General features: G+C 40.9%; 4 protein-coding genes across 4 annotated transcripts; 3 read left to right on the top strand and 1 right to left on the bottom strand.

Moving 5' to 3' along the window:
* Positions 1-621: 621 nt before the first annotated feature.
* Positions 622-4,868, top strand: cplx4a (complexin 4a). The gene is made up of 3 exons (XM_067250974.1): positions 622-788; positions 3,225-3,312; positions 4,641-4,868. The coding sequence occupies exons 1-3, from the start codon at positions 622-624 to the stop codon at positions 4,866-4,868; spliced, it is 483 nt and encodes a 160-aa protein (XP_067107075.1).
* Positions 4,869-8,235: 3,367 nt separating this feature from the next.
* Positions 8,236-10,156, top strand: rx3 (retinal homeobox gene 3). The gene is made up of 3 exons (XM_067250927.1): positions 8,236-8,446; positions 8,680-8,912; positions 9,722-10,156. Exons 1-3 carry the CDS (start codon positions 8,236-8,238, stop codon positions 10,154-10,156), a joined length of 879 nt encoding a protein of 292 aa, XP_067107028.1.
* A 1,553-nt stretch (positions 10,157-11,709) lies between these two features.
* On the bottom strand, positions 11,710-13,408 carry grp (gastrin-releasing peptide). Its single transcript, XM_067251082.1, has 3 exons — positions 13,264-13,408; positions 12,588-12,808; positions 11,710-12,366 (listed from the first exon to the last, which is right to left on the bottom strand). Exons 1-3 carry the CDS (start codon positions 13,406-13,408, stop codon positions 12,313-12,315), a joined length of 420 nt encoding a protein of 139 aa, XP_067107183.1. The 3' UTR covers positions 11,710-12,312.
* Positions 13,409-17,546: 4,138 nt separating this feature from the next.
* On the top strand, positions 17,547-27,584 carry znf532 (zinc finger protein 532). The gene is made up of 9 exons (XM_067250980.1): positions 17,547-17,612; positions 20,671-23,033; positions 23,332-23,513; positions 23,885-24,061; positions 24,670-24,832; positions 25,013-25,285; positions 25,388-25,500; positions 25,732-25,867; positions 25,978-27,584. The coding sequence occupies exons 2-9, from the start codon at positions 20,700-20,702 to the stop codon at positions 26,476-26,478; spliced, it is 3,879 nt and encodes a 1,292-aa protein (XP_067107081.1). The 5' UTR covers positions 17,547-17,612; positions 20,671-20,699; the 3' UTR covers positions 26,479-27,584.
* The last annotated feature ends 254 nt before the right edge of the window (positions 27,585-27,838 follow it).

The following is a 27,838-nucleotide window of genomic DNA, read 5'->3' as shown; positions in this document are numbered from 1 at the left end:
GGATATGGATGGCTGTGTGAGTGGGGGATAAACAGACTGGTAATCCCCGCTTCTTGTGGCTCCTCAGCCCCAGCTCTAGCCCCAGCTCAGCGGTATAAATGGAAATCACCAGTGGATGCGCCACACGGGCCGCCCCCTTCTTAAGTAATGTGATTAACAACCAGTGGGCGGAAGCAACATATGTGACGCTACCAGGATAACAAGAATGTCCTCTCAAAATCTTTCATTTTAACGATGATCTCTCAAGGTGGGAGGGTGCGAGGGGGGGGGGTACCCAAAGCTGTCAGATGTGATCAGTGTGCATTAATCATCGATATGAAATCTATAACATTTTGACATTCTAAAAAACAAACAAAGAAAACAGGCCATCTGCCTCTTAGTATAAGGGAGATAGAGGTTTAATCCAGATTATGGCTGGGGCAAAACAGTTTTTTGTTGCGTGTGTTGCTAGCCGTCAGTGTGTCCTTCACTACATAGACAAACAGCAGTTTAGCTAGGCAGGCTCCCGGTGGACTTGACGGGTGCAGGAATTCAACCCAGGAGACGTCATAGGGGAATAAGTAGTCTCAACTATTGAAATATTATAGTTATAAAAACAGATAGCAGACCCCATTGGACACAATGGCTTTTCTAATCAAAAGCATGTTGCCAAGTAACCCATTGAAGGGAATGGGTCTTGGTGGAGGAGAGGAACCAGCGGCGGAGGCCGCCCCCTCCGACCCAGCCAAAGCAGCAGGGATGACACGCGAAGAGTATGAAGAGTACCAGAAACAGGTGGTGGAAGAGAAGTGAGTAGAACACAATCACTTGATTTTGGTTTTGATAGTGCTAGATGATCAGGGATGAAACATTTACAACAAATTCAATCACAGCAACAATCTGACCTTGACAAGCACTAGGAAACTCCTTTACATTCAATTCTTTTTATTACAATAAATATATAAATATGTTTAATAAAATGAATGTTTTTTGGAATTTCAGTCTGTCAAATAGTAGTTATAATCATGTCCATCTTGTTGGAAAAAGGTTTTTCTTTCACTGCACTTTTACTCAAGGTCATAAAAGACATGGTAACCATACTGTGCACTTTCTAGAATGCTCTTTGTAGACATGATTCAATATCAAGCAACAGCACAATTATAGCCTTCAATTGATCTCCACTCAATGATCTTTATCTGTCTTCTAAACAAATGTGTTGTTGATAAAGATACAGATGAGCTTGTTGTTGTCACTGAAATTGACCTCAAAAACACTGGGGTCCCCACTTTACAAAGTTGGAATAAAATATCAACCCATTTTCTTTTTAAAGATTATTAAAGATTATTATGCGGAGTTACAGTATATATGCCACCTATTATCTAAGCATACAAACCCTGCATGGTAAAATGGCGGCCGGGGATTGACCAGGGATAATTTCACTGGGACTGCAGGTGGGGAGGGGGCTTGATGATGCAGGAAAAACAGAGCTTCAGAAATCAATAAATCGTATTCGGTGTGTAACTTTCACTTTTTTCTAGGTTATTAACTCTACATCAACAGTTTCCGAGAAAATGTAGTCTTTATTTGAGTGTTGCTGAGTGACAATATTTATGAAGATTGTGCTTAAAATGTATGGTGGCCATTTTGTTTTATGTAAAAAGATGTTTCTGACCAATAGGGTGCGTATCATTCTTACAGTTATAGTGAGTTATTGAACAGAATCTGAATCCTGTCTGACTACAAGTGAAGCAGACTTACTATAAGTCACACACTGATGTAGTGTACATGTCTGTATTCTCCCACACTACTGATGTAGTGTACATGTCTGTATTCTCCCACACTACTGATGTAGTGTACATATATGTATTCTCCATCACAAAACCATTTTTCTTGTATTATACAGCAGTAATCCACTGACAAATGTTTTACCCAAATAGGTTACATAACAAGATTTAAGATGTGTGACTTTTGATTTAAGAACAATTAATGTGGCAGACAGTTTTTGAGACGATATTATTCTTTGTAAATTCACAATATATTCCATCCCCCTTCTATATATTTTTTTTTACAGTTATCTGCCCAATAATCAGATCTTTCACTGTAAAGTTACAAATTAAAGTTTAATATAATTATTAATAGTAATCTTTTTAAATAAGGAATGGTTGCCTGATTGAGTAAAGCAATTAGCAGATGAACTAAGAGTTGCACATTTCACACAAAAATAATAATAATTGGGCCCAGAGTATAAATTAGCCAGGGGGCCCAGAAACCCTAATGGCACCCCTGATGATAGGGAACGTTATTTACAGCGGATGATTAGTTTGGAACATTCTAACTAAGGTGGATTAGGATCCAAACAAATCATCTTTTGTGAAGAATGTTCCCCAACATCACCTAAAGATATGAATGTTTGGTGAGATGTGCTATTCTTAGTTCATTTGCTCATTGGTTTACTAAATCAGGCGACCATACCTTTGTTTCACACACACAAAACATATATATTTATTACAGATTTAAACATGTGTTTGTAACGTTTGTACAGTGACAGATTAATCTGTAGCATCAACAGCATACATTAATTGTGTAATAAGACCATCCAATCTTAAACTGTTCAAAAATGTAACTGATCTTGAATACTGAACATATTTTTTACAGTCTAATTTTGTTATCATAAGCCTCCTCATTTGCTCCATCATGTGTGTGGATATGCTGTTCGTCCTCAATTCCAGAGAAACAGCACTATAACTAACTATGACATCATACTTTTGCAGATGGGTTGTAGGTGAAGCATGTGTGTTTAGATGAAAAACATTTTTATCTAAAAAGACTACTAAAAAGGAAATATACCTTATAACTGCCAGTGACATTTTAAATACAAAAGGGTAAGCCTGGACCTTATGAAACAAGGCTAAAATACCTATCTGCACTCCTCACTTATACTCATTCAAAATTACAGACCAAGACCCACCATAAACAATCAATCCTCCCTCAACACACCACACACACCAACACACCACACACACCAACACACCATACACACATATAATAACACACACAGGTTTTGTCAGTGTACTGTACACTGACTTGGCCATACATTAATATACAATCAATCACACAAGACTAAGCAGAAAGGTTAATCCAAAGTGTATGCACTTTATCATAAGTTCTCATTCTGATCTGATATTTTATCTTTTTTTAATGAGTTTACAAAAAGTTAAACATATCCAACTTCCTTTGTATTTTAGGATGGAGAGAGATGCTGACTTCTTACACAAGAAGGCTGAGAGAGCAACTTTGCGAGTATGCCTCAGAGACAAATACAGGCTCCCCAAGGTAAGTAACTTAGGCAGCCATCTTATTTCACACACACAATGTTTCTGACTTATTAGACCCACTGAAGAACTTAGGGTTTCAAGTCTCTAAATTGTTTACTAACATAGTATTTGACAACAGTGTATAGCCATCTATTGTCTATCACTTGATATGATCAGTTACACTACAGCTACACGACAGTGGTACAGGCAGTCCTAGTGTGTAAATGGCCCACTGGCCTAGCCTCCCTTTATCCCCTTTAGAACATGTCAGGTCATACAGGGCAAAGGAAGGTGGACACTTTGCCAAAGGATTAGGGACCAAGATGTTCAATAAAAGACCTGGAGGAGGGTTAGGAAGTCCCATATTGCAGCCTAGCTTTAGACGTACACACGGCCATCTGCTGTACTGTGCCACAGGTGTCTCTGGGTCAGTAGGAAGGTTAAGGCACTGTGGATTGAGTTTGACTATTGGAACCATCTACATCACTGGATCTATTTGGTTTTATTACACATTTTGAAAGTTGTTTCATAAGGATTTGATTTTAATTCTTCAAAATGGACGGAGGAAAAAAGGTACAGTAAGATTAAAATCCCTCAACACTATCAACACAAAAAAATTGTATTATTATTGTCTTTATATTTGAATTTAGAAAATATTGCTAGCTGCATTTGATTACCAAAATTCAAGGTCACTGTTGAATTTAACAATAGGAAACATAACGTGTGGGAACCAAGAATTACCATCTTTAGTTATTCACTCCGTGTCTCTTTGGAAAGACATTCATGATTAACATGTTTGTGACAGTGTTGTTTTGTCATGATAACATATACAATGAACAAATAACTTCAAGGATATTTATTTTTAATTTTAAACTAGCACTATTATTCCGCCACAATAACTGATGTGTGTATATTTCTTCATTAGACAGAGCAGAGATGAAATACATGGACGAGAATCAAGAATCGTTCTATCATTCTACTCCAATAGAGTTAGTGTTTCATGTAAACGTACGGCAAGTGTCTCTAGATACTATTCCAAGTTGGAAGGCTAATACAAGTGTCAGCTAATTGTATGTGGAGTATAGTCTGTGGGTGCATGTTTCAGGATAAGCTTCCAAAGAAAATTGGGTATTTTCAAGGACTACATTCGTTTTCATTGCCTCTTTAGTTTATGTTTTAATTTTATGGATGAGATTTCCTGAACAGCTTTGTGTTGAACGGATCATACGGTCTCAAATGCAGATAAAAATCCATTGAGTGGTTTGACTGATTTTGGCTGGTGATAAAGGTTATGTATTTTCAACTATATGGTTTGTAACCAAAGTGCCTCTCTGCTTAATCCTAAAGAGTGAGCAGGATGAGAACATGCTCCAAATGGCAGGTGATGATGTGGATGTTCCTGAGGAGCTCCTCAAGATGGTAGATGAGGACGCCACAGAGGAGGAAGATAAGGACTCCATCCTGGGGCAAATGGGGAACATCCAGAACATGGACATGGACCAGATCAAGGAGAAGGCCTCTGCCATGGCCACGGAGATGAAGACCAAGGCAGAGGAGAAGTGCTCTGTCATGTAGGGAACCCCTGCCCAGAAGGCCAAATGTAACACAGAGAAACAAAGAAAATGGCTTCCCTTTCTTAAAAGTCTGAGGTCTACTGTGGGGATTCAAGCAAGCCCACAGAGCTATATTTGTGCAGGGGCTCTTTAAAATCAGTATAAGTTGTTTGAGTAATGTTAACAAATAACAAAATATTGCTCAGGCAGGTTTGACTGAATTCTGGCCCAATGATTTTCCCATTTCTCCCTCTATGGAAAAGTTCCAACAGCCTCCCGGTCTCACGGTTACCTCCCCAAAACTCCTTGTGTGAATGGTCTTTTTTTCGATTTGTTCCTCTCAAATCCTTGTTAAATTCATATAGATGTTTTGGTATGTGTTTTCTGAATAAATGCTGTTATAGTTGTATTTTTCCCCTCTCCCTGCTTTTTGGATTTTTCTCCATCTTTCATCCCATCATTCAAGTTGACACTATTGAGGTTATTTGTTTTGATGATCTGTTCCACTTCGCCCACACTTTATGCAGACCACACAACTGGCCTTTCAATGCCATTTTAGAGCATTTCTACCAGCAGTTGTAATCCAAAGAAAATCCATCCTGATCAACACCAATACAAAGCAAATATGCAGTATTAAAATGTTTCACAACTAGCAACACTATACTTGCAAGTACACTGTTTTCAATCCCTAGTTAAAACTAGACATATCATTGACTGAACATCAGACAAAAAACATATAGAAAAACAATTTTGAATGTGAGCAGAGGCTGCAGATTAATAAAATGGCTGATTTGTAGCCTGTTTTATTTGACAATTCCTTCAGCATTATTTAATGAACACAGAGCTAGCTGTACAAGTCCAAGTAAAGCCACTAATAAACACACACAGATTAAGTTCTTACTATTTGGAATTCACTAACACCAATAAAAAATGGGTCTTAATTTAATTGGAGATTACTGAAAAACACTTGCTGGAGTTGATTAGACAAAAGGAAAGATCCAAAATCCTGGCTTTTGAGAATTTCACGTGTGCCCAAGTTCATAGGGCCTTACTGAATCTCCAAAGAGGCTAATAGGATCAACGTAGTTGAAGTCATTGGCCCATCAGGGTTAAATGTCTTTGGCAGCTTCTCTCTGAAAGTGGGAGAAGCTGCGTGATACACACCCTATTGGTCAGACTTTGAAGTGGGACTTGATCTCTGACGAGCTGGAAATAAATACACATACACATTATCAGGAGGTTACAAAACATCTGGCATACATTGTAATATCTATCAAATCTAAGTCGGTAAGTTTTACATTTGGCTCTCCCCATTGTTATAGGAGTGTGGTCAAAGGTGGTGTTTGAGGTGTGTGGTCATCACTTAGATTACAGAATCTGTAGTCTAATTTGCAGTGACCAAGATGATGGTACTGTTCTTTTCTCAACTGAATTAGAGAATTGTTGTTGGTTGATGTGCAGAACCATGCACTTATAATGTTACGTGGACATTTGTAGTGTGCACTCTGTTCAAATACAAAAATGTGAGTCGAAACGGAGAATTGAGTGCTGAAAGACAAAAATAATTTTTGAGGTTGTTTATGGTTCTAGAAATTATTTTAATGTATTATATGCTATGAATAAATTGACTTAATTATTAGGATACTGTTAGGTGTGTTTGCATTTATAAACTCCTAATGTGTTCATATGATCAATATACAGTTTGGTAATCCTTGTCAGGATTCAATTCTAATTGTGTTTCAATCTTAAAATTGCTTTCTGTCTCTCTTTCTTTCTCTTAGTGTCTCTCTCACTCTCTCTCTTTCTCTCTCTGTCACACACACACATATTTACAATATCTATATATATATATTAGTTGTCATGATGGCTGTATTGCAATAGTCGTATTGCAAAACTTGTATTTACTTACACATTACTTCACAACTTCACAAATTTCTGAACATCCATCCAGGTGTAAACATGACAAACACATCCACGGCTTACTTTGCTGAGAACAAATGTTTAGTTTACATTTACATAGCAAGGGTGAAAGAGAAGCGATCATGTCTCATTAGAGTCCCCAACCCCAAACTCTCAGCACTGTCTCTGGGTCTTTCAACACAGTGAGCATCTCTTTGGCAAACAAAGGATAATGTCACCTTGGGTAATTAGGAAAATCGTAATAGTTTTAAGAGTTTTAACTCTTTTGAGTAGAAAAATGTAATCCCCTTAAACAGCGTGTGGCCGAAGGATTACCCAACTGCTGTCAATTGCTGTTAGTGTTAATTACGTATATCACTTCAATATTGATTAAGGACTTAAGACATTTCCTGTTTCTGGTTTGTTCTCAGTTATTCAAATATAAGGTTCTATGTGGTACACACTCTGCTGTTATGAGAGGCATGTTGGCACATTATTTAACCTAGGAAACAAACAAAAAACTACAGTATGCAAATAATGTCAAAAACTGCAAGGAGAAGCCCTCTTGATAAGGCAGACTTATCAACAATCAAAATTAAGCATATTGAATCAAATCAAGATACTAGAAAAATAGCACATTGTTTTTTGCTAGATATAAATGATATATATGATTAAGTTAAAATCAATTACTGCAATTATTTGGTAATAAACCATGTGAACCTTTTTGCTTTGTGTGAAGACTTGTTGGCATTTTAACAATTAATAGATATTCACAACACACTACGAGCTGTTCCACTTAAAAATATGACACTTCTCTTACAACTCTGTCGTATGTCATTTAATAATATCATTGATAATAAAATAGGGTTGATTACATTTAAATCTGACATATTTGCAGTATGTGACCTGACTATAATCTTGTAATTCTAAATTTCCTCTACCTTAAGCTTTAATCTGTATGCCGCCCTTTTTTTTTCCTTTTTTTATTTTATTGCAGGCCTTCATGGACATGACATCTGGAGGAGGAAAAGATGGTTTTAAGATTTATGTAAGGCAGTTTAAACCCTTGACTGTGTTGGTACAAGATTTGAGGTAGGGAGGAGTTAGTGCTGGCAGCACTGGGCATTGGTTCACTGGGACAATGTCATTACCCCTAAATCCAGGGCAAATCCGACATGACATCCCCTTTTGACGTGTCGTGGGGGCTGTCACATGGGCATGGGGGGTCTTGCCCGGGGTACTTAAAAGCTCCTAGGAGTGTGCGCTAACAAGTCCGGACAGATCTTTTTACGGAATACACACTTTGCAGTAATATATTTTTGTACCTTTAGCTTTTTTACATTACATTGATATATTTTAAAATTGTATTTGATTTTACCATATTTATTTTTCCGTTATTCAAACCTGTTTGGGCTTTACTACCGCTTCTGAAGCTTCTTCAAGTGAATTTGGTGTTGAAGAGTTTTGATTGAAGAAGTTCTTATTATTCAATGTGGCTCATTGGTTCGCCTATGGAAGTTATGATGGAAGGGCGCATGTCACCTTCCGCACGTTTCGTCAGAAGTCCGGTGAACACATCCAGAGTTCACAGCATTGAAGCAATACTGGGATTTAAAGATGAAAACATTTTTCATCAGACAGTCTCGTACAACAGTTCGGGTAAATTACATTTGAGAGATTGCGAGGGAAAAGGGAATGAGAGTATGTCCGCACTCAAGAAAAAACATCACACAGAACATTTTGAAAGTAAGTAAAAAATTGTCATAATATAGCCTATACTTTTTACTATAGCTTAAAAAGTATATTGTATTGGTCTAGCCCTATCCTATTAGTTCAGATCATGTTGGGTTGTACTAAGATAACAATTATTATTTAATTTTTGTTATTGACACTAAACAAATTAACAACTCATGCATTGCGCTGTGTATTTTCAGGTGTTTGTTGCTCGAGCAGTTCGGGTGCCCCGGCTAGTCCTGACTCACCTGAGCGGGACAGTAAACTTTCTGATGATGAGAATCCCAAGAAAAAGCACAGGCGGAACAGGACGACGTTCACCACCTTTCAGCTTCACGAGCTGGAAAGAGCATTTGAAAAGTCCCATTACCCTGACGTTTACAGTCGAGAGGAACTTGCCCTTAAAGTTAATCTACCGGAAGTTCGAGTGCAGGTAAATTAACTGTCCTCATGCCTCACGTGTTGATAAATAAATAATTGTGTACAAGAGTTTGATAAAAATTCAACTGTTCAAATATTTTGCTAACAAAAAACTGGACACGTTTTTCAGTTAGGAATCCAGTAGTCCAAAACATATGCTCCTTTTCAATAATTTGCCAAATATAAAGTACATATTAGAGCCTTTTATGTAATGTAATTACAATGTAATGTAAACATCAAACAGGCTATAATTAAACATCATATTTCTAGTCTTTAACGTGTTCATTTAGTAATCAAATTCTTTTTTTTAATCCAACAACATATTTGCACGTCATACCCTTCTGACGACCAAAGGATTTTTTTTTTTAAATGCTTCTCTTCTCGATAAATAATATTGTCTGTACTTAACTTGATTTAAAAAAAATCTAAAATATCAAAACACCATATAATTGTTAATCACATCGTTTGGGTGTTAAACATGAATGACTAGATATGACAATTCAAAAATTAAATGTTAAAAAGTCGTGATTCTTTTACTCTTAGTTGAAATTGTTGATGGATCCGTAATTGTTTAGTAAAAAGCATTGGATGCTTATTTTGATTCATTGTTAGTTATACACTGTTAATAGTATAATCTAGGAACATTTGAAGACTATTCAGACTGTATCATCTTGGCAGAATTCATTAGTAACGATCGTCCAACAAAAAATAAATAAGACTATTATAAATAAATTATTTATTCCAAAAATGTCAACCTATCCAGATAATAGTAATGTGTGGAATTCTACATGACTAACCAAAGTCTTATTGTGTGATTGGCAGGTGTGGTTCCAGAACCGTAGGGCAAAGTGGCGTCGCCAGGAGAAGCTGGAAGTCAGCGCCATCAAACTCCAGGACAGCGTCCTGTCTTTTAGCCGCTCTCCTCCACACTCCCTGGGCTCTGGGCTGCAGCTGGAGCCCTGGCTTAGTACCCCCATATCCACCTCCACCACCCTGCAGTCTCTCCCCGGCTTTATCAGCACCCCGCAAGGCCTTCCCGGCAGTTATACCCCCCCACAGAACTTTCTTAACCCACCCTCTGCCCTCGGACACAACCTGCCCCATTTAGGCACAGCCATGTGCCCTCCGCCAACCTACCAGTGCTCTGGGTTCATGGACAAGCTGGCCATAGAGGGGACAGATCCCCGAAACTCCAGCATCGCCTCACTTAGGATGAAGGCTAAGGAGCACATCCAGTCTATTGGGAAGACGTGGTAATATAGGACTGAAGGCATCTTCCTCAAAGGGACATTCAGAGATGAAGGAAGATCCATAGACAAATATGGATACACCCCATGTACTGATGGAAGTCCCTGCTGCTGCTGCTTTTGAGCTACAGACTGCCATACAGAGAACACTTCTTTCTCACCGTACTTCTTTTTCTTCTTGTTGTGCTTGATCTTAAATGCTGCCGCTGAGTTACAGTGGCAACATTTACAGTTGTACCCTGTTTGTCTCACTGCTGTCGGTCTGTTATTATTTCATACATTCCAATCTGTTTTCTTAATTTGATTTCTTATGTATCTATTTCCAGGACAATCACACATTAAAATAAATCATTTAATATTCTACTGCTATTATTTGTATATTTGGTAAATTGACATAATCCTTTGTCCGGATAACTGAAATGAGTTTTAAACATCTATAAGATGGACACTGCAAGAATAAAATTATCTTAGATAAATAAACTATTATTTTGCACACTTTATATCTGGCTCCTATCAAGATCTTTTTGCTTGGTAATATCATATCTAGATTCCCCATTTACGGAAACCTCTTCATAACTTTACCAAACTTAATCTTTTGCATCTGTTGTTCATTTTTATTATGTTTTAATGAACAAATTCTGTTTTACATTTTGTTTTGCTTTGGAGTAATGTTTGTTCCACACTTGTTTTAGCAAGACGCTATGTAACAAACTTTACAAACTACTTTAAATGTAATCACAGAATTTCACAATGATCGTTTCTTCTTTTCATTTGATCTTCGTATCAAATCATGAACCTCTTCACCCTCTAGTGGTACATTATTGAACTCTATGAGTTAGAGAAAATGCATTTGAGCAAATTTGTTTCCAAAGAAGACAATATATTTTACATCGTTTTATTATTACCTCAACTGCCTCAAAATCTAAAGCTCCACATGTGCGGCATTACAACCTCCTTACAACAGATCAACCTTAAAACTATATAAATGCGTGCAGGATGGTATCAACTCATCAGTAAGGTCTTGCATCATAATGGCCTTACTTTTATTGGACAATGCCAGCCACAATAAAGAAGAACCAATACAGTGTACTATTGACTCAGAATACAGATGTGTCATTTCCTCCTCATTGATTTGTGCAAACACTATTCCTTTGACACTAGGATTACACTGGAAGAGGGAGGAAGTGGTGTAAGTGGTCCGTACCCCATTATCCATCATTCATCTGTGACAAATGAGGAAATAGGATAAATCCTCCTCCATGCTGTGTGAACAGGATGAGATCTACCAACAAAATTGTGACAGTTATCTTTTCTTAGTGTGAGCAACCCCTTGCCCAATAATTAAGTCCATTGTTTCCAGTGGACAGCTGAAAGACACTGGAGGAAAAGATAGTTGCTCACCGTTCAACAATTGAGTTTCCAGACAAAATTCTTTCATATGTTTTATATGAGTACCCTTTAGAATAGGAAACAATATGGCTCCTTAACTAAACATTTCAAAGTTGAACAAGTTAAACAATGTACCTGACCACAATAGAGTAATTTTAGGTACACTTCAAAAAGGATGGCAAAATAGATTTTAATGTGTAATGTAACATTGAAAACATGTATGTAATTTAATTATGTAGGCTACAGTAGGTTATCCTGGCTCTGCCCAACTAGGTTCTTATGCGATGAGTTTTAAAATGCAATCTTGAACCTGACTGCCTGCAAATAAGTTCTTGTCTGTCATCTTGTGGTTAATATCTGCTACTACATCTGTCACTCACCTCGAGCCATTCAATCTCTCCAACAGTAATGACCTACATTAAAACAAGAGTGAATGCACAGCTATTCACTATGCAGTTATCCCAGTATTATATTTATTAAAAGCTCTAAACACAACATGGTTGGTGTGTATGTGGTGACACCATTAATATATCACAAAAGATTAATATTTCACAAAAGATTAAGATGGCTCAAATATATCTTAAGAATTGAAAATATCTCCACTATATTTGACAAGAAGTGATATATTTACCCTTGAAATGGATTACTAAGAGTATATCAAATAAACGGGTGTCATTCAAATCATCAACCGCTCTAATGAGAAGCCATAGGTGTAGGACAGAGAGTGTGTGTGGATGTTAAGCAGAGTCTCTGTGTGGTTGTATGAGGGAGCATTCTTCAGCTGGAGCTGTTCTCCTTTGTGTTCAGAACCTGTAGCAGAAGGCTTTCCAACTATAGAGAGAAGAATACAAAATACACAACAGTTCCAGTAGAGTAAAAGTTTGCCACAACAACCAAATTGCAGTACACATTTGACAAATATTTATCTTATGATTTGAATCTGACAAGACATGCACGGCATTCTAAACATACCAATATATATTTATATTTATATAGTGCAAGGCAGGAGAGGCAGGAAAACCCTCAACACACAGAAACCATTCAGTACTGACCTGTTGGATAAACACGTCTCTCTCTTGTTGTTCCTGCTGCCTGCTCCGGAACAGAGCCAGTCTGAGGGGGGGTTGTCTCTGGGCCTCCTGTCCAAGCAGTAAGGACCCATACAGCCTGGATGGACGTTTGTTTTCTTCTGGGAGACGCACATGGTCACTGGCCTGAGCTCGCTCCTCTGCTCCAGAGAGGCCGTCTAAGCTCTTCTTACCCATCAAGTGCCCTAGGAAGCAAAAAAAGATTGTAATGATGAAAGAAGATTTTCACAAGATGTAACAATTTTCATAATTTGTAGGTCCTGTTCTCAAGTTCCAAGTTTCTATGATAGAAAGACAATAGCAACAGATGTTTTTCATTACAACTTGTTTTGTTAACACATATTCAAAAGACAAACACTACAGCGAAAATTTAACATTTCGTAAAAACACCCAAAACCTTTATTGATTGGGATATTTGAGCCGATGGTGCTATCTTTGTACAAGTCAAGTGTGGGACCTCTTTTCTGATTCAATAAACATAGCCTATCTGATGATACAAAAAACAGGTCTCTACTCCAATACATTGAGAATTAATATACACCTATAAAATTGCATTATAGCTCTATAATTATTATTTTTATATTGATGTCCTCCTAAAGAAATCCTGCTATGTTATTGTCATTGTTGAAGTACTTCTTACCTACTGCCCAGTGGTTGCCGCGTGGATAAACGTTTTCAATAGTTGCTGGATTCTCTGAACATTGCATCACACATGTAATTGATAGCAAAATGACAACCATTGATGACGATGGTTTGTAAATCCATGGATGCCCGATCTCTCCCATGTTATAAAAATGAAAAGTAGTACAGAGCGCAGTCCTGTCGTTTAATCTGACCAGTTTACATGCGCAAGTCAAACATTCTTCAGACACAAAAAACGGGTGGTCCTTTATATCATTTCTGGAAGAAACTTCCAACTTGTTGATCTTGACGTTCTGAAGTTGCACACGAGGATCCCGCGGGAGTAATGTTTGTGAATAGGTGATGCTGAAAGTGACATGCCTTCCCGGTCATCATACGTCAGCAATCTTGAACTCATACACCATCATGATGCTAAAATGACAAATTAAAAATGACAAATTGCCATAACCTGTCATCATCCAAACAATAACGATTCTTTGCCCGGAGACTGAGATGTCACCGTCTTTTCATTAATGTTGGCGTCCGATCTACTGTTAACAGTTAATTGATTTCTTCCACGTAGGTGCAAATTGCCCAAACTCATTTGAGGTTTCACAAGGTCTATTGTAATTCATATAACTCTTTGAGAGACAAAAGTAGGATGATTTAGTCAATCCAATATTATAACAAGGTTCACTAACATTGCAAGGCAAATCAACCTAATTGGCCTAGGCTATGTTAAATTGAAATAGTATCCTACGTGTCTCCTAAATTCCATTTGGTTATCGATTTGTGAGATTCTCTTTGGTTTAAAATTAATTTAAAATATCGATAAATTGCCTTAATTACCACGTTTACTCTCTTTTAGATCAGAAATATAACAAACCAGATCGAAAGGTTAACACATGCAGTCTAATTGTACCAATTATGAGAACAAGCAACGAGCAGACAAGCAGTGTCCAGGATGGTATTTGCTATCAAACCAAAGCAACTGGGCAGCGTTCATCTTGACACAAAGACACATGTTTCTCTTTACGGATGAATGTGGTCTTCATATTGAACATTAAGGAATGAAATCTGTTATCAGTGAAGCCAATAAGCTGCTCAATATAGAAAGATCAACCGCATTAAGTAAGAAGCTTAGTGTTCTAAATGGGCTTCTATGCACGTCCTCATGATTACATGTGAATATTTGAGTGATTACATTCATTACAGTTGCGACACAAAGATCACTGTAGAAAGAATAGATGCAGACAGTTTGGGAATCCACCCAATGTGCAGCCTTGTGTTACAAGCAGGTTACATTTGTACTGATAAGGTTGAGCATTTCCTCTGGCTATTGTCACTGCTGTAAAACTCTTCAGTGGTTACTGGTAAGACTGCTTCCATGACATCTTCTGTGAATGGCATCATGCACATGATAAGTTCTGAATATTTGTTCATGATTCAACTCTGGCTATGAATAGCCAACAACATGTGATCCTAGCCTTTTGTGTTCTATGTCAATATTGAAGCACTTAATTGTTAATAATTTAAAAAAGGATGCATCTCATTGCTGATTGCGTCATTCAGCTGAATGTCAACTACTAACAACTATTGTCCTCACTGACTCACAGAGCTGATTAATTTCCCTCAACAGATCCTCTGCATCCCATCACTCTTGTCTTGTGTGTAAATCACTCTTGGTCACCTCACACCACAAATGAGGACAAAACAATTGGTAAAAGCAATGGATCTTAAAATATAGAGAAAGATCTTTGCAAACTAAGTTGGTTTTGCTCTAGGTAATACACACAGTTTAATCAATGGCAAATTAAGCCTTTTCAGATGTTATGTTAAAAATGTTTTATCTGAACTTGAAAAGAAAATCCATATATTATAGATTGATGAGTTTCTATCAGTTAAGCAAAGTGGAAGACACACAGGCACACTTGATGTGTTCCGTGTCACTCTGAGACACTAAGATGACACTAGATGGCAGTGTTTGGTCCTTCTTGTCAAAACCCAAGGCTCAATTAACAAAAATGACCTCACTGGCAAAGTATCATGACAACAATGGAGAATTTTCACTGAAGTGTGTAATTGAAGGTTGTCCTTTTAGCAGAATGTGTCAATTAAAGTTGATAATATGCTCAAATGGCCATTAGGAAGCCTGTGATGTGTGTCATATTAATGAATAGTGTTCCATTTACTCACCATTTCAATGACATAAAAAGACGCATGAAAAACCATTGTATAAATGATTGCAGCGTTACTCATAATAATCTTGGTTTGAAATTCACAGGGACATTTACATATTTCAATGCATGCTAAGTCAAAAAAAGATTAATACTGTAATAAAACATTTATTTTTGGATTTAGCATATAGGCTTATATAGCCTATTTTTTTATCATATGTAGTGGACATTGAATTTGAAAGACATGACATATGTATGTCATATGCACAATAGTAAAATGTACAAACTTATACTTATGTCTCTAGCGAACCTTGGGGACCTGAGGGAGATGAGATGCTTGTAAGCCCTTTAAACAGATCACAGATTGAGTTTATTGAAGAAAACACTCCAGGGTTTCATTGTCTGTGATGATCTTTAAGACAGCCTTGACATTGTGTCATTTGATTCCTAAATACGTTTTTGACGAGTTAAGTTGTTAAAATACATAGGCCTACAAGCAACCATGGTCCACCACTGGAGATGTAAAAAAATGTGATCTATACAAAAGACTGTGTCAAACTGAAATCTGAACAAAAGTCCTTGAAGACACAATTCATATTATAATAATTAGAATTTTTGTCAGTCGATTTGACATGTCGAAACCTCGTTTCTTATTATTGGTCCTTTGATTTTGTGGCATACGTGCCAGAGAAGCACGAAAGGCATTGTGGGTATGCGAAAGTCTGCACCGGCTTCAACGTCACATCTTTTTGAAAGGGTTCGCACATAGCGCATTTCCGATAATATGTATGCCTAGATAATAAACGCGTCTCCTAGCATACCTTTAGAATACTTTAGGATATATAAGTCCGACGCTGTAACAGTTTTCTTGTCATATTCAAGAATCAAAACACGTTGATGAGTCACGTGACTGAATGAATTGGGGTGGGCAGCAACCTCTGCTCCTGTTCGTGCAGCTCTCAACGGTACAGCGGAGAGCTGTGAGCAAGAAGGTATCACACAGGCCTTCTCCCTCTCTAAATGTACATTTTCATTATCTGAACACTGAAAGCATTGCTATGTGCAAATGTGACTCATTGATGCTGACAAACAAACATGTATCCTTTGCAGGTGAACTAAAATGCTGGTGATGATTTGAGAAGGCTTGGTGGCATTCTGCCTATGACAGTCTTCTTGTCTGAACATAGTGCTGCCAAGAAAATGACATCAACAAAGACAGCATTTTGCTACTGAGCACATCTCGACACCCATCTCAGGTAGGTAGTCTATTGCTTATAGATTAAGGTAACTGTATATGTGGCTTGTACCAATGCAGCCTGGACAGATTGTCAGAATTAATCCTGGTGAATTGTATCCATATTATATCATATTGTACATCTGTCGTCATAACTGGGTAGCAAAATATTCAGTATTAGTATAAAATATTCAAACTTATTCAGCATGATGACAATAGGTTTTGTTTTATTGTGTGCTCTATTAAAAAAAAAACTAATAGGAAAATGCACTTGTTATACATCTTGATCCAACTGTAATAAAACAATAACCAGATTTAAAAACAGATAGCATACCTTCGGGTTACTTTGTGACTGAAACAAGCCCAAGGCCTACTATTGATAGTCTGCCCTTCATAGGCCTACTGTAGGCCAGGCAAGAACATCTTAAAAATGTTGCCCTGCACAGGAAATAAACAGACCCTGATCTTACAGAACAGGACCGCTGTGATGTATAAAAGCACTAGCTGTCTTTAAGTCCATCTCCTAATTACATGCCTAGACCTCTTTAACATTCACCCCATGCCCTCTTGAATTTTGTTTTCACCATATTCTCTCATATTTCCCTCTCTCCTCCCCTCCTTTCCTCTCCTCTGTTCACTGACTTCTCCTCCCTGCACCAGCTGCTGCTGCTCCAGAGCCAGAGCCAGAGGAGTCACTTCTGCCCCCCCCCCCTCCACCCTCCACCCTCCACACACACATACACAAAAGGCCTGATCGAGCTGTCGAATACTGCCCCTTTTTCCATGCATGTCGCAGAGTCTGGAGAGACGAGGCTGGGGCTGGGCCTGAGGCTGAGGCCGACCTACAGAGCAGGAACACTGTCCCGAGGGGGGAGAATGGGGGCTGGATTGCTTCTGTCAGTGTGCACGATGAGGCCTCCCCAGGAAGACTCCTCATAGTGGAAAAAACAGACAAGGGTATGGCACCATCTCCTTTATCCCCTGTCTTTGTGTATCTGTGTGTGCATGTTTTATGCCTGCATACATTTAGATTGCTGTGTTTCTGTGTGTTTGTGTATGTGCCTGTTCTTTCCATGACCGTGTCAGAAAGAAAGATGACTGCTTGCATATGTGTGTCATGGGCCTTTGTTTCACAGATGGGTCAGACAGCTACCTAGGACTATAGGGGTAATGACAGAGCGGCTAATTTATGGCCAAATTAGGCTGTCTGAGAGAAAGACAACAGGGACATAGAGTAGACAGAGAGACAAGCTTCCAGTGAGACAGCCAGGAAAGCTTGCTCAGATGCAGGCAGACAGGGCCAGGTACCGACGTCTTACTTTCTCTGCGGCTGCTCCTTCCCCCATTCTGAGCTCTGCAGAGCTTGTTCATACAATCCAAGCTTGTTTAAAACAATATGTGCCTAAACTCACTTGCTTTCTGTTCCGAGTCTTCTGTTTGTCTGTGTTTAATAGAGTTTTCTGGGTTTGTGTTTACATAAGAATGGCTGTGAAACCACCATAGGGTATCGCAGTTTTTTCCCACTGGAGTTGTTGATGCGTTATCAAGGCCTATTTATATAGCCAGGTTTGTGACCTGAATTCCAAATTAGATTAGCACATACCAGGAGCACATTCTAGAATTTATCTAGAATCTTCTCATGTGTAACACCAACACGGCCCCCCCACAACACCGTCAGAGTTTTTCGTTTCTACATAATGAATAAATCCAGTCAGCCACCGCAGCCAGAGAAGTACGCACAGTGTCTGTGTGGCTGTTCTGCAGCATAGGCTTTACGTGACCATAACCGGCTGAAACTGGTTTGAGGCAGACAGAGGGCTCAGGAACAATGCAGTCTCTGTGCTACACTGGGAGAGAGATAGCCCTGGCCGTTCCACGGCAGACCTCCTAGCAGAGAACGAGACTTCTGCAGGAAGTCTCTGGTTGTGTAGCAGACTCGCCCATCTGCAGTCTCTACTTTGGGTGTGCGAGCCGAGGCTTACTGCAGGCAAGGAGAGCCGAGGATGAGGCGGGGGGGGGGGGGGGGGGGGAGTCTGCAGCCCTAGAGCCAAGCTCACTGGACCATTGCTTGTCTGTCTGCTGCGGCTGCTAGAAATGCAGAGAATGACTCAGGAGTGTCACACGCCACACACATCTCTGGGGATGAAACCTGACCTCCCTGTTTTGCGCCCTGGTGTGTTGTGAGGAGGAATGGATGGGGGTGGTGGTTTGATGATGTTGAATCTATAGAGGCAGGAAGGAAGGAGGTTTGTAGGCTGGAGAGAGAGACAGAGGTTGAGAAGTGGCTCATAAGCATATTTCCACTATCGCGTCTTTCTATCGGCACTGTCATTTTAATGTTTGACGTGGCATGGTTAGTCCATTAAATTGAGGGTACGTCGTTGTATTGTTTTCTTTTGTATTCTCTTACATTCTATCATATGTTGGGCAGTTTTACTGCCACTAGTAACATGCTACAAGACGTCTTCTGTTCTCTCCTCTGAAGTTAGCAGCACCCACACACACACACTTTCTTCATCTCTCAATCTGTTCTCTTTCTTCCCACTCCTTCTCAATCAACATTTTTTTCTCAGTCTTTCTTTTCTGTTTCTTCTCTTTGCTCGGCTGCTCCTTGTGGCAATGTTGTCGTCTGTAGCCGGGGAGATGTTTTGTTTGCTAGCCAGTTCAGATGTTAGTAGCTGATCATGTCTATACACTGCTCTGTCCTCCATTTTGATTAACCAGAAGTCCTGCTTTCATCCCAGCTGGTCAGTTCCATATCTCTGTCTTCTGTGTCCTATCACACAACAACTTGCAGACATAATGTCCTTCCTGCAGTTCTTCGTAACAACATTATCTTATCGTATATATATAATAATAAATGTTGTAATGCACCTTTATTGCGCTCAAAGCATTACAAACATAAAAAATTACAATAATAAAACATAATAACAATAAGAACAGACACAAATAAATTCACAATTAAAAACAACAAAGTGACTACACAATTCACAAATGCATGCCCATGCTTACACAATCTATTCACATAAAATACATGTTTCTAATTGGGTTGGATGTATAATAACGTTACAGTACTAGAATTTTGTCATTAAAGTAGCTTATTATTTGGGTCACGTTAAATACCAGGTTGTTATTATGATTTGATTGCTAGACTAAGTGATAGAGTGGTAAATGATAGAGTGGTAAATGATAGTGGTAAATGATAGAGTGGTAAATGATAGAGTGGTAAATGATAGAGTGGTAAATGATAGTGGTAAATGATAGAGTGGTAAATGATAGTGGTAAATGATAGAGTGGTAAATGATAGAGTGGTAAATGATAGAGTGGTAAATGATTGCCCAGTGCTCAGAAGAACTACATATAGAAGGTTTGATGAATGTTATCTGTTGCATGTGATCAGAGAATTGATGTGTAGAGAATTCTAATAATGTGACATAAGCAAGAACCGTTTTGGACCAAGATGTGAAATTGTGGGAAATTCTAGAAATTCAGTTTTGTTTGACAGTAATGCTACTTTTCTTAACTACATTCAATGAGAAACTGTTGTATTGTATTATTTTACCATATTATAGTGCTATAGAGTTGTATGTCACTAGAATGTAGAAGTAGGGAGTCAGACGGCCGTGCCAAATGACGTTGTGTCCTTGGGCAAGGCACTACACCCTACTTGCCTCGGGGGGAATGTCCCTGTACTTACTGTAAGTCGCTCTGGATAAGAGCGTCTGCTAAATGACTAAATGTAAATGTAAGTAGGGAGAGTAGCACACCGTGTGGTTGACAGTGGTATTATTGATTCAGTGGATTGAAGTTCCCTATTTGGCCAATATTATACTGACACTTGCTTGTTGAACCTTTCATAAAAAATAGTATTAAAATTTGAATTGGTTCCCCTCTTGCTTCTATAACTGCCTTCACATTTCTGGAAAGGCTTTTCAACAGAAGTGTTAGAATAGTTGTGATTGTCAGACTTGAATAATTTGCACTGATGTTTCTCCATCCTTATTTGTCTCCTAAGGCTGATCTTGTCACTACCGTGAAAGGACCATGGGAGATGTAAAGACTCCTGACTTTGACGACCTGCTGGCAGCCTTCGATATCCCTGACATGGTAGACCCCAAGGCAGCCATCGAGTTGAGCCACGATGACCAAAAACCCAGCATCCCCAAAGAGAACGAGGCCCACACCCCCTCCTCTGGCCCAGATGTAGGCATCAGCGTCATCGTCAAAAATATCCGCAACTTGGATGCCAGTCAGCATGCCCAGTTGGAGAAAGAAGCCCACTCCCATGCCACCATTGGCAATGGGCTCCATAATGGCATCCCTGCCATGTCGCCTATCAATCGATATGGCATGAATGGAGCAGACAAACCATCCTCTCAGTTGGGGGGTTGCAGTCAGGCTGACAGGAATCCTTCAACCTTTAACCAGTTCAGTCCCATATCTAGCGCAGAGGAGTTTGATGATGATGATGATAAGACTGAAATGGATGAGCCTATGGACCAGCAGAAAAGTCCGATATTCTTCCGCCCGGCCCAAGATCCCATAAAAGTCCCTCTCATTAAGAGAGAGAATCAGACCAAAATCACCACATTGACAGACAGTCTAGCCAATCCTGGGTCCAATGGAAATTGTGATCAATCTAAAGTTAATAAAAACAACAAAAACAATGGTTCTTTGAGCTGTTTTACCCTGCAAGACTCCCTTAAAACAAGGAAAGTGGAGGCCCAAGAAGAAGATCTGGTTGTCAAGTCCATGGAAGTGAGGGAGCCTGGAGACCATTCAGGTCAGGCTGCTCTATCCACCTTCTCCCAGGACAAGGCCAAATCGTCAGCCAAGCTCTCTTACTGCATGGCTGCCATAGCTGCCCTCAGTGCCAAAGTCCCAGCTGATACAGGGCTGTCAGAGTCATTCAGTATGCAGAGAGAATCACAAGCTCCCCAGATGGTGCCCCCCAAGGAGGGCAGAGAGGACACTAGGGTGCCGGAGACACTCACAGAACAGGAGTCACCTTTGGAAGTGGCCAAGATGCTACTGGTTAAACAGCCTGACAGCCCACTCAACATCCCCAGTGAGGGTGGCAGTAAGGGCTCCCCATCCTCACCCACTGGCTGCACCCCTGTCATCCCCAAAGTACGAATCAAAACCATCAAGACCTCGTCAGGCCAGATCAAACGCACTGTCACCAGAGTCCTGCCCGAGTTTGACCCAATGTTTCTCAAGAAAGGGGAAAACAACGCCTCCATCGTGGTCTCCTCCATCCTCTCCTCCCCCATATCTACCTCCATATTCTCCACCCAAGCACGGACCTCCCTTCCTGCCACGATTGTAGCCAGTTCCGCAGGTCCCACCATGGAGATAACCAAGCAGATGACCATCAAGCCCGTGGCCACAGCCTTCTTGCCCGTGTCCGCGGTAAAGACAGCAGGGTCCCAGGTCATCAACCTGAAACTGGCCAACAACACCACCGTAAAGGCTACGGTCATCCCTGCCTCCTCAGTGCAGAGTGCCAGCAGTGCCATCCTCAAGGCAGCCAATGCCATCCCGCAGCAGGCCGTCATCGTGCCAACCTCAAGCCTGGCCAACGCCAAACTCATACCAAAAACCGTCCACCTCACCAACTTGAACCTCCTGCCTCAGACAGCCTTGGCCACTGAGTTCCACCAGGTCCTGTCAAAGCCATTGCAGCAGCAGCCCATCACGCAGGCTATTCTGGCAGCCCAGGGACAGACCCAGGTTCCTAGGAAGCTCTCCAGGATCCAGGTGTTGGCCAGCTCTCAGAGCTCCATGGTGGAGGCTTTTAACAAGGTTCTGAGCAGCATCAACCCCGTACCGGTGTATGTACCCAACCTCAGCCCCCCCTCCTTGGCTTGCATATCCTTGCCTTTGCGAGGCTACAAGTGCCTGGAGTGTGGGGACTCATTTGCCCTGGAGAAGAGCCTCACGCAGCACTACGACCGCCGCAGTGTTCGCATCGAGGTCACCTGCAACCACTGCACCAAAAACCTGGTTTTCTACAACAAATGCAGCTTGCTGTCCCACGCCCGAGGGCACAAGGATAAGGGCGTGGCCATGCAATGCTCTCACCTCATCCTTAAGCCAATCCCTGCTGACCAGATGATTACCGTGTCCTTTTCACCGGCCTCCACCCGGATCTCCACCCTGGCCCAGTGCTCTACTGGACAGCTTCCAGGGAAGGGACTCCAGGCAGCAGGGATCTCTGCCCCCTCTGGCACCCCCCAGGTGGCAGCCATGCCCCTGGAGGACGACACCACTCGCCTCTGCAGACACAGTCTCAAGTGTCTGGAGTGCAGTGAGGTGTTCCAGGAGGAGAGCTCTCTAGCTTTGCACTATCAGCAGCCTCTGGAGTCTTGTAGACAGGTGTGTATATGTTTGAGCTTGTGTGTATGTTTGGAGGTTTTTCTTTGCTGTATGTTTTGAGAAATAGGGATAAAGTGCTTATATTACACTTATTTAAATTCATTTAGCAGCTGCTTTTCTCCAAAGAAACAAAAGTGCATGCCGTAAAGTACAGCAGATAATCAAGGACACTGTTCTACCAGTATTACAGTGCCAAGGAATAGTATGTGTTTCAAAACACAGTGCAATAACAATATCACAATAAGGGTACATTTCAACAGAGCTGACTTGTGTCTTGCAACTCCTTTTGCATTCATAGAAAACCTGCACTATCTGCCAGATGCTGCTGCCCAACCAGTGCAGTTTCACCTCCCATCAACGGATCCACCAGCACAAGTCACCTTATATCTGCCCGGAGTGTGGAGCCATCTGTCGCTCGGTCCACTTCCAGTCCCACGTCACAAAGAACTGCCTGCACTACACCCGCAGAGTGGGCTACCGGTCAGACTCAGTCTTCTACTTGTCTACAAAGGGACCTTTTTAAAATCATTATATGAGTTGTAGAAGATTCTTGTTATTGTCCTTTGTTTCATGTGGTTTGTTCAATACAGCACCACAAAGAATATCCAAATGTTAACCCGCCCACCCCCTGCCCCACTCAATATGGTGTCCTCTGCACAATTCATATTCCTTCCTTCTCGCTTCAAAGTGCCACTTGGTCAATCATGGCTAAGTAATTGCACAGCAATTTCAGTGTCAATTATCCCTTTGCATCAAGTATCAAAACGCCATTACGGGTGACGTTTGAAGGTGTTTTTCTCCCCCTTGTTCCCGTCTCTCTCTCTCTGTTTCTCCCTCTCTCTGTTCTCCAGCTGTGTACACTGCAGCGTCATCTACACTGACGTGGCTGCCCTCAAGGCTCACCTCCAGAGTACCCACTGTGAGATCTTCTACAAATGCCCTATATGCCCCATGGCCTTCAAATCTGCCCAGGGAACCCACTCCCATGCCTACACACAGCACCCCGGGATCAAGATAGGAGATTCCAAGTAAGTCCTGACATGGTTGCAGTTCATACAAAACAAGTTTCCCATTGTCGTTTTTTATATACCTTTAATATACCATGTCAGTCTCATAAAAGGCTGTTAACATTGCATGCTGTACTTTTAAAGGTTTATTCGTTACCCTTTTTATTCATGTATGTCCAACCTTGTTTTCATGGCATCCTGCTCTGTCATGACCTCTGCATTCCAGTTTGCTTTTGTATGTTGTTGACACTCAAGCCCTTTCTGCTTTCCCAACTTAATCCAACCAAGTTTTGACAAGAAGCTGTTATCTGTATCATAATCCTTTTTGGTCAGACCCATTCACGGATTATAGTGATGGTTGCGTGTTAAACAGTGTTAGATATGGTAGCTTTGTCGCTGTGTTTTCACTCATGGTGACCTTTCTCTGAATGCAACCCATCCCCCTAACTCCCACTCCCCATCACCAACCCACTAATGAATTTCCCAGACTGGAGCAGGTGTGCGTACATGTACCCAGGACCCTATGAGCTCTCTCAGAAATGGTTCATTTAGAAGCTCACAGAAAACGGCACCTGGTCCTGAGTACATTCTCCAGAGAATGACAAGGCTGCTCCTCTGTTGTCTTTCAGGTTGATATATAAGTGTTCCATGTGCGATACGGTGTTTACCCAGCAGGCCTTGCTCTACTCCCACTTTGACCATCATCTGGCCAGTCAGAAGGTGTCTGTCTTCAAATGCCCGGACTGCTCAATGCACTATGTCCGGAAACAGCTAATGCTGGATCACATAAAGGTATCATCATAGTCAGAAGGGAACTGTGCTTTGTGTCAGAAACAAATGTGGTAAAAGGCATTTGTTAAACAAACTCAATATTTTTTAGGGTATACATAAGAAAAATACAGAAACCCACCAATGACCCAGTGAATAAAAACATATCATATTTTTTGTTTGTCTGTCGGTTTGTCTCTAAAGGCCATGCATGGCACCCTGAAATCCATCGAGGGCCCACCCAACCTGGGCATCAACCGGCCCCTCAACACCAAGCCCACCAAACCCCTGTCTGCGAGCCCCAACAACAGGGAGGGGCCTGGACTCAATAGCATGGACAGCAGGGACAAGAAACAATCTTCCTCATCCTCCCCCATCAAAAAGCCCCTTGCCCCCGGGTGGAAGTGCACACAGTGTGAGCGCCTCTTTCCTCAGAGGGAGGTCTTTGTGGCCCACATGAGACGAGAGCACGGCAAGGTCAGTAGTGAAGATCTGAACAGCTATAGAGAGGGGCCCTTTCCTGAGAGGAGTCTGACTTGAAATGTGTGGTTGTAGCTTTCATGTCACCTCTGCCCACAGCACCTGAAGAAGCACCCGTGTCCTCAGTGCGACAAGTCCTTCAGCTCCTCCCATAGCCTGTGCCGACACAACCGTATCAAACACAAGGGGCTTCGCAAGATCTACTCCTGCCCGTGGGTACTCCTGCTGCGACATACTGGCGCTAGTGGACACATCAGTAGCACCGACACACATAAAAACCTGAGTTTTGAAATGCTGTACTCTAAAAATGATTTGAAATGATTTATCAGGACTCAATTTGAAGTATTTCACCCTGGTGTGGGAAATACTTAATGTCTCATTCACAGAAAATGTTTAAATAGAAGCCATATTTCTTTCTCTTCTTTTTATTTACGTCACTATAGACACTGCCCAGATCTCCATCAAACGTTTACCAAGAGGTTGATGCTGGACAAACACATTCAGCTGGTGCATGATATAAAGGGTTCAGAGGGGAAGTCATCATGGGACCATGAAAACCTGGAGGACGCACCTGAAAAGGTACAGCAACTCCACACACGCACACACAGTATACACTTACGCTCACATAAACATTCACAGGCTAACAGCCCTCTGTGTGGTACTGGTCCTCCTCTCCTGTTTCCACTCAGGCCCCCAGCCCTAAGAGAAACCAAGAAGAAGACGAGGGGTCTCCCGATGTGCTGTCCAGGGGCTCCGAGGCTCAGCCCCTGAAGAAGCTCAAGGTGAACGTTTTCAAAGCCCGCACGTGTGCTGTCTGTGGCTTCACCACTGAAGAGGTTGACGCCTTCCGTGGCCACATCCCCCAGCATAAGTCGGATAGGTCGTCCTTCCAGTGCAGGGAGTGTGGCCTGTGCTACACCTCCCACCCTTCGCTGGCCCGACACCTCTTCATCATCCACCGGGTAAAGGAGCCGCACAGTTTGGCCCGACGCTATGGAGCTCTGGAAGACGATGAGAGCCAGCAAGAGAACCAGCTGGGGCCGTCAAACAGCAACGCCGACGGGACACCAGAGACCAAATGCAAAGTGTGTGGGAAGATGTTTGAGACGGAAGGTAGCTTGAACACACACATGAGGACACATGGCATGGCTTTCATCAAGTCCAAGAGACTGAGCATGGCGGAGAAATAGGACTCAGACAGTGTGTTGGAGGTGCCTGTGAAAGCCTCTCTTTGCTCCCCACAGATACAACATTATCGCTGACACCATTCTCACCTGTCCCACACAGTCTTCTGGGTGTCACCATTGACTCCTCCAATCACATATATAAAGCATATACAGTATATGACAATATATACACACAGATTCTGAATGTGTAATACAAAGTATGTGAATAGATTCAAAGTGAATTTACATGTATTTAAATCAAGGCTATGACATGACAACATTTTGTACACTTTACGACAGTTGTTTTTTATGGATGTTGTTTTATACTGCGTCAAATGTGTTTTCATGATTGTCCTGTCACCCTGATAAAAACATGTTCAAGGATGTGTCCCAGTAAACATTCTGAGGTTTTGACAGTTGGTAAGGATTTGTTCTCTACTATGGGTTAATGCCTATGTCAGAAAGAATACACGGTTTAAGGCCTGTTTCCCAGAGACTTTAACAGCCTAGTCCTCTGCCAGGACCCTGAGATCCAAACTGTTAAGTCTTTCCTCTGAGGCGAGCATTGTCCATACATCCATGTAAAGTCAGATGAATTCAGGACGGGTGAACACATCTTAAGGAAAACTGTGAATGTGGTATGTCTGGCCTAACTACAACAACAGGAAATGGATCCTTGATCATAAAATCTGTGATCAACATTGTCCTTGTCACAGTTAAGAGCAGGACAATCAGTCCAGAATGTGCAAGTGTAGTCTGTTTTGCCATCTCACTTCTCTATCTTTACAAAGCCATGTGTTATTTCTGAAGGGTAAATTGGCAAACGATTCAAACTGTTCACACAATCCAGAAGACTGCCTTTAATTCTCACGTTTTGTTTACACCTGTTTTGTTTACACCATGGTTTTTGGATATGACCTTCTAGAAAGATTCTATTTGTGTGGAGATATATCTGCATGAGAGAAGTTATAGATAGTTGTTCACAGTTTGTAGAATGTGTCTTGCTGCTGGACTCCCCTAGATGTGTCTCAGCACTGGATACAAAGCAGATCTTGGTGTAAATAAACTATGGAACTTGAGGTGTGATTTGATGTCCACATGGAACATCAGATCCTCCTACAAACAAATGACTTTTTGTCCGCCCTCGTTCATTAACCATCAAGTTGGCACAGAAGACAACAGGCCTACAGCATCACAGAAGCACACAGTTTAAGGACAACTTAAAAGAGGTACATTATATGTTTTAGATGAAGGTCAGCAAGTCGAATAGTGATCTACACCTGCTCCCTGTGGACTGTAAAGAAGAGCAAGACAAACAATGTCATTTTGAAATGTAATTGTTTTAAACAAACTGCAAATAAAAACATAACTACAATTAAAAACG

The sequence above is a fragment of the Osmerus mordax genome, chromosome 14 (assembly GCF_038355195.1).
Source record: "Osmerus mordax isolate fOsmMor3 chromosome 14, fOsmMor3.pri, whole genome shotgun sequence".
NCBI classification, from domain to species: domain Eukaryota; kingdom Metazoa; phylum Chordata; class Actinopteri; order Osmeriformes; family Osmeridae; genus Osmerus; species Osmerus mordax.
The sequence above is the reverse complement of the archived record's forward strand: the minus strand, read 5'-3'. Positions and strand labels throughout refer to the sequence as shown.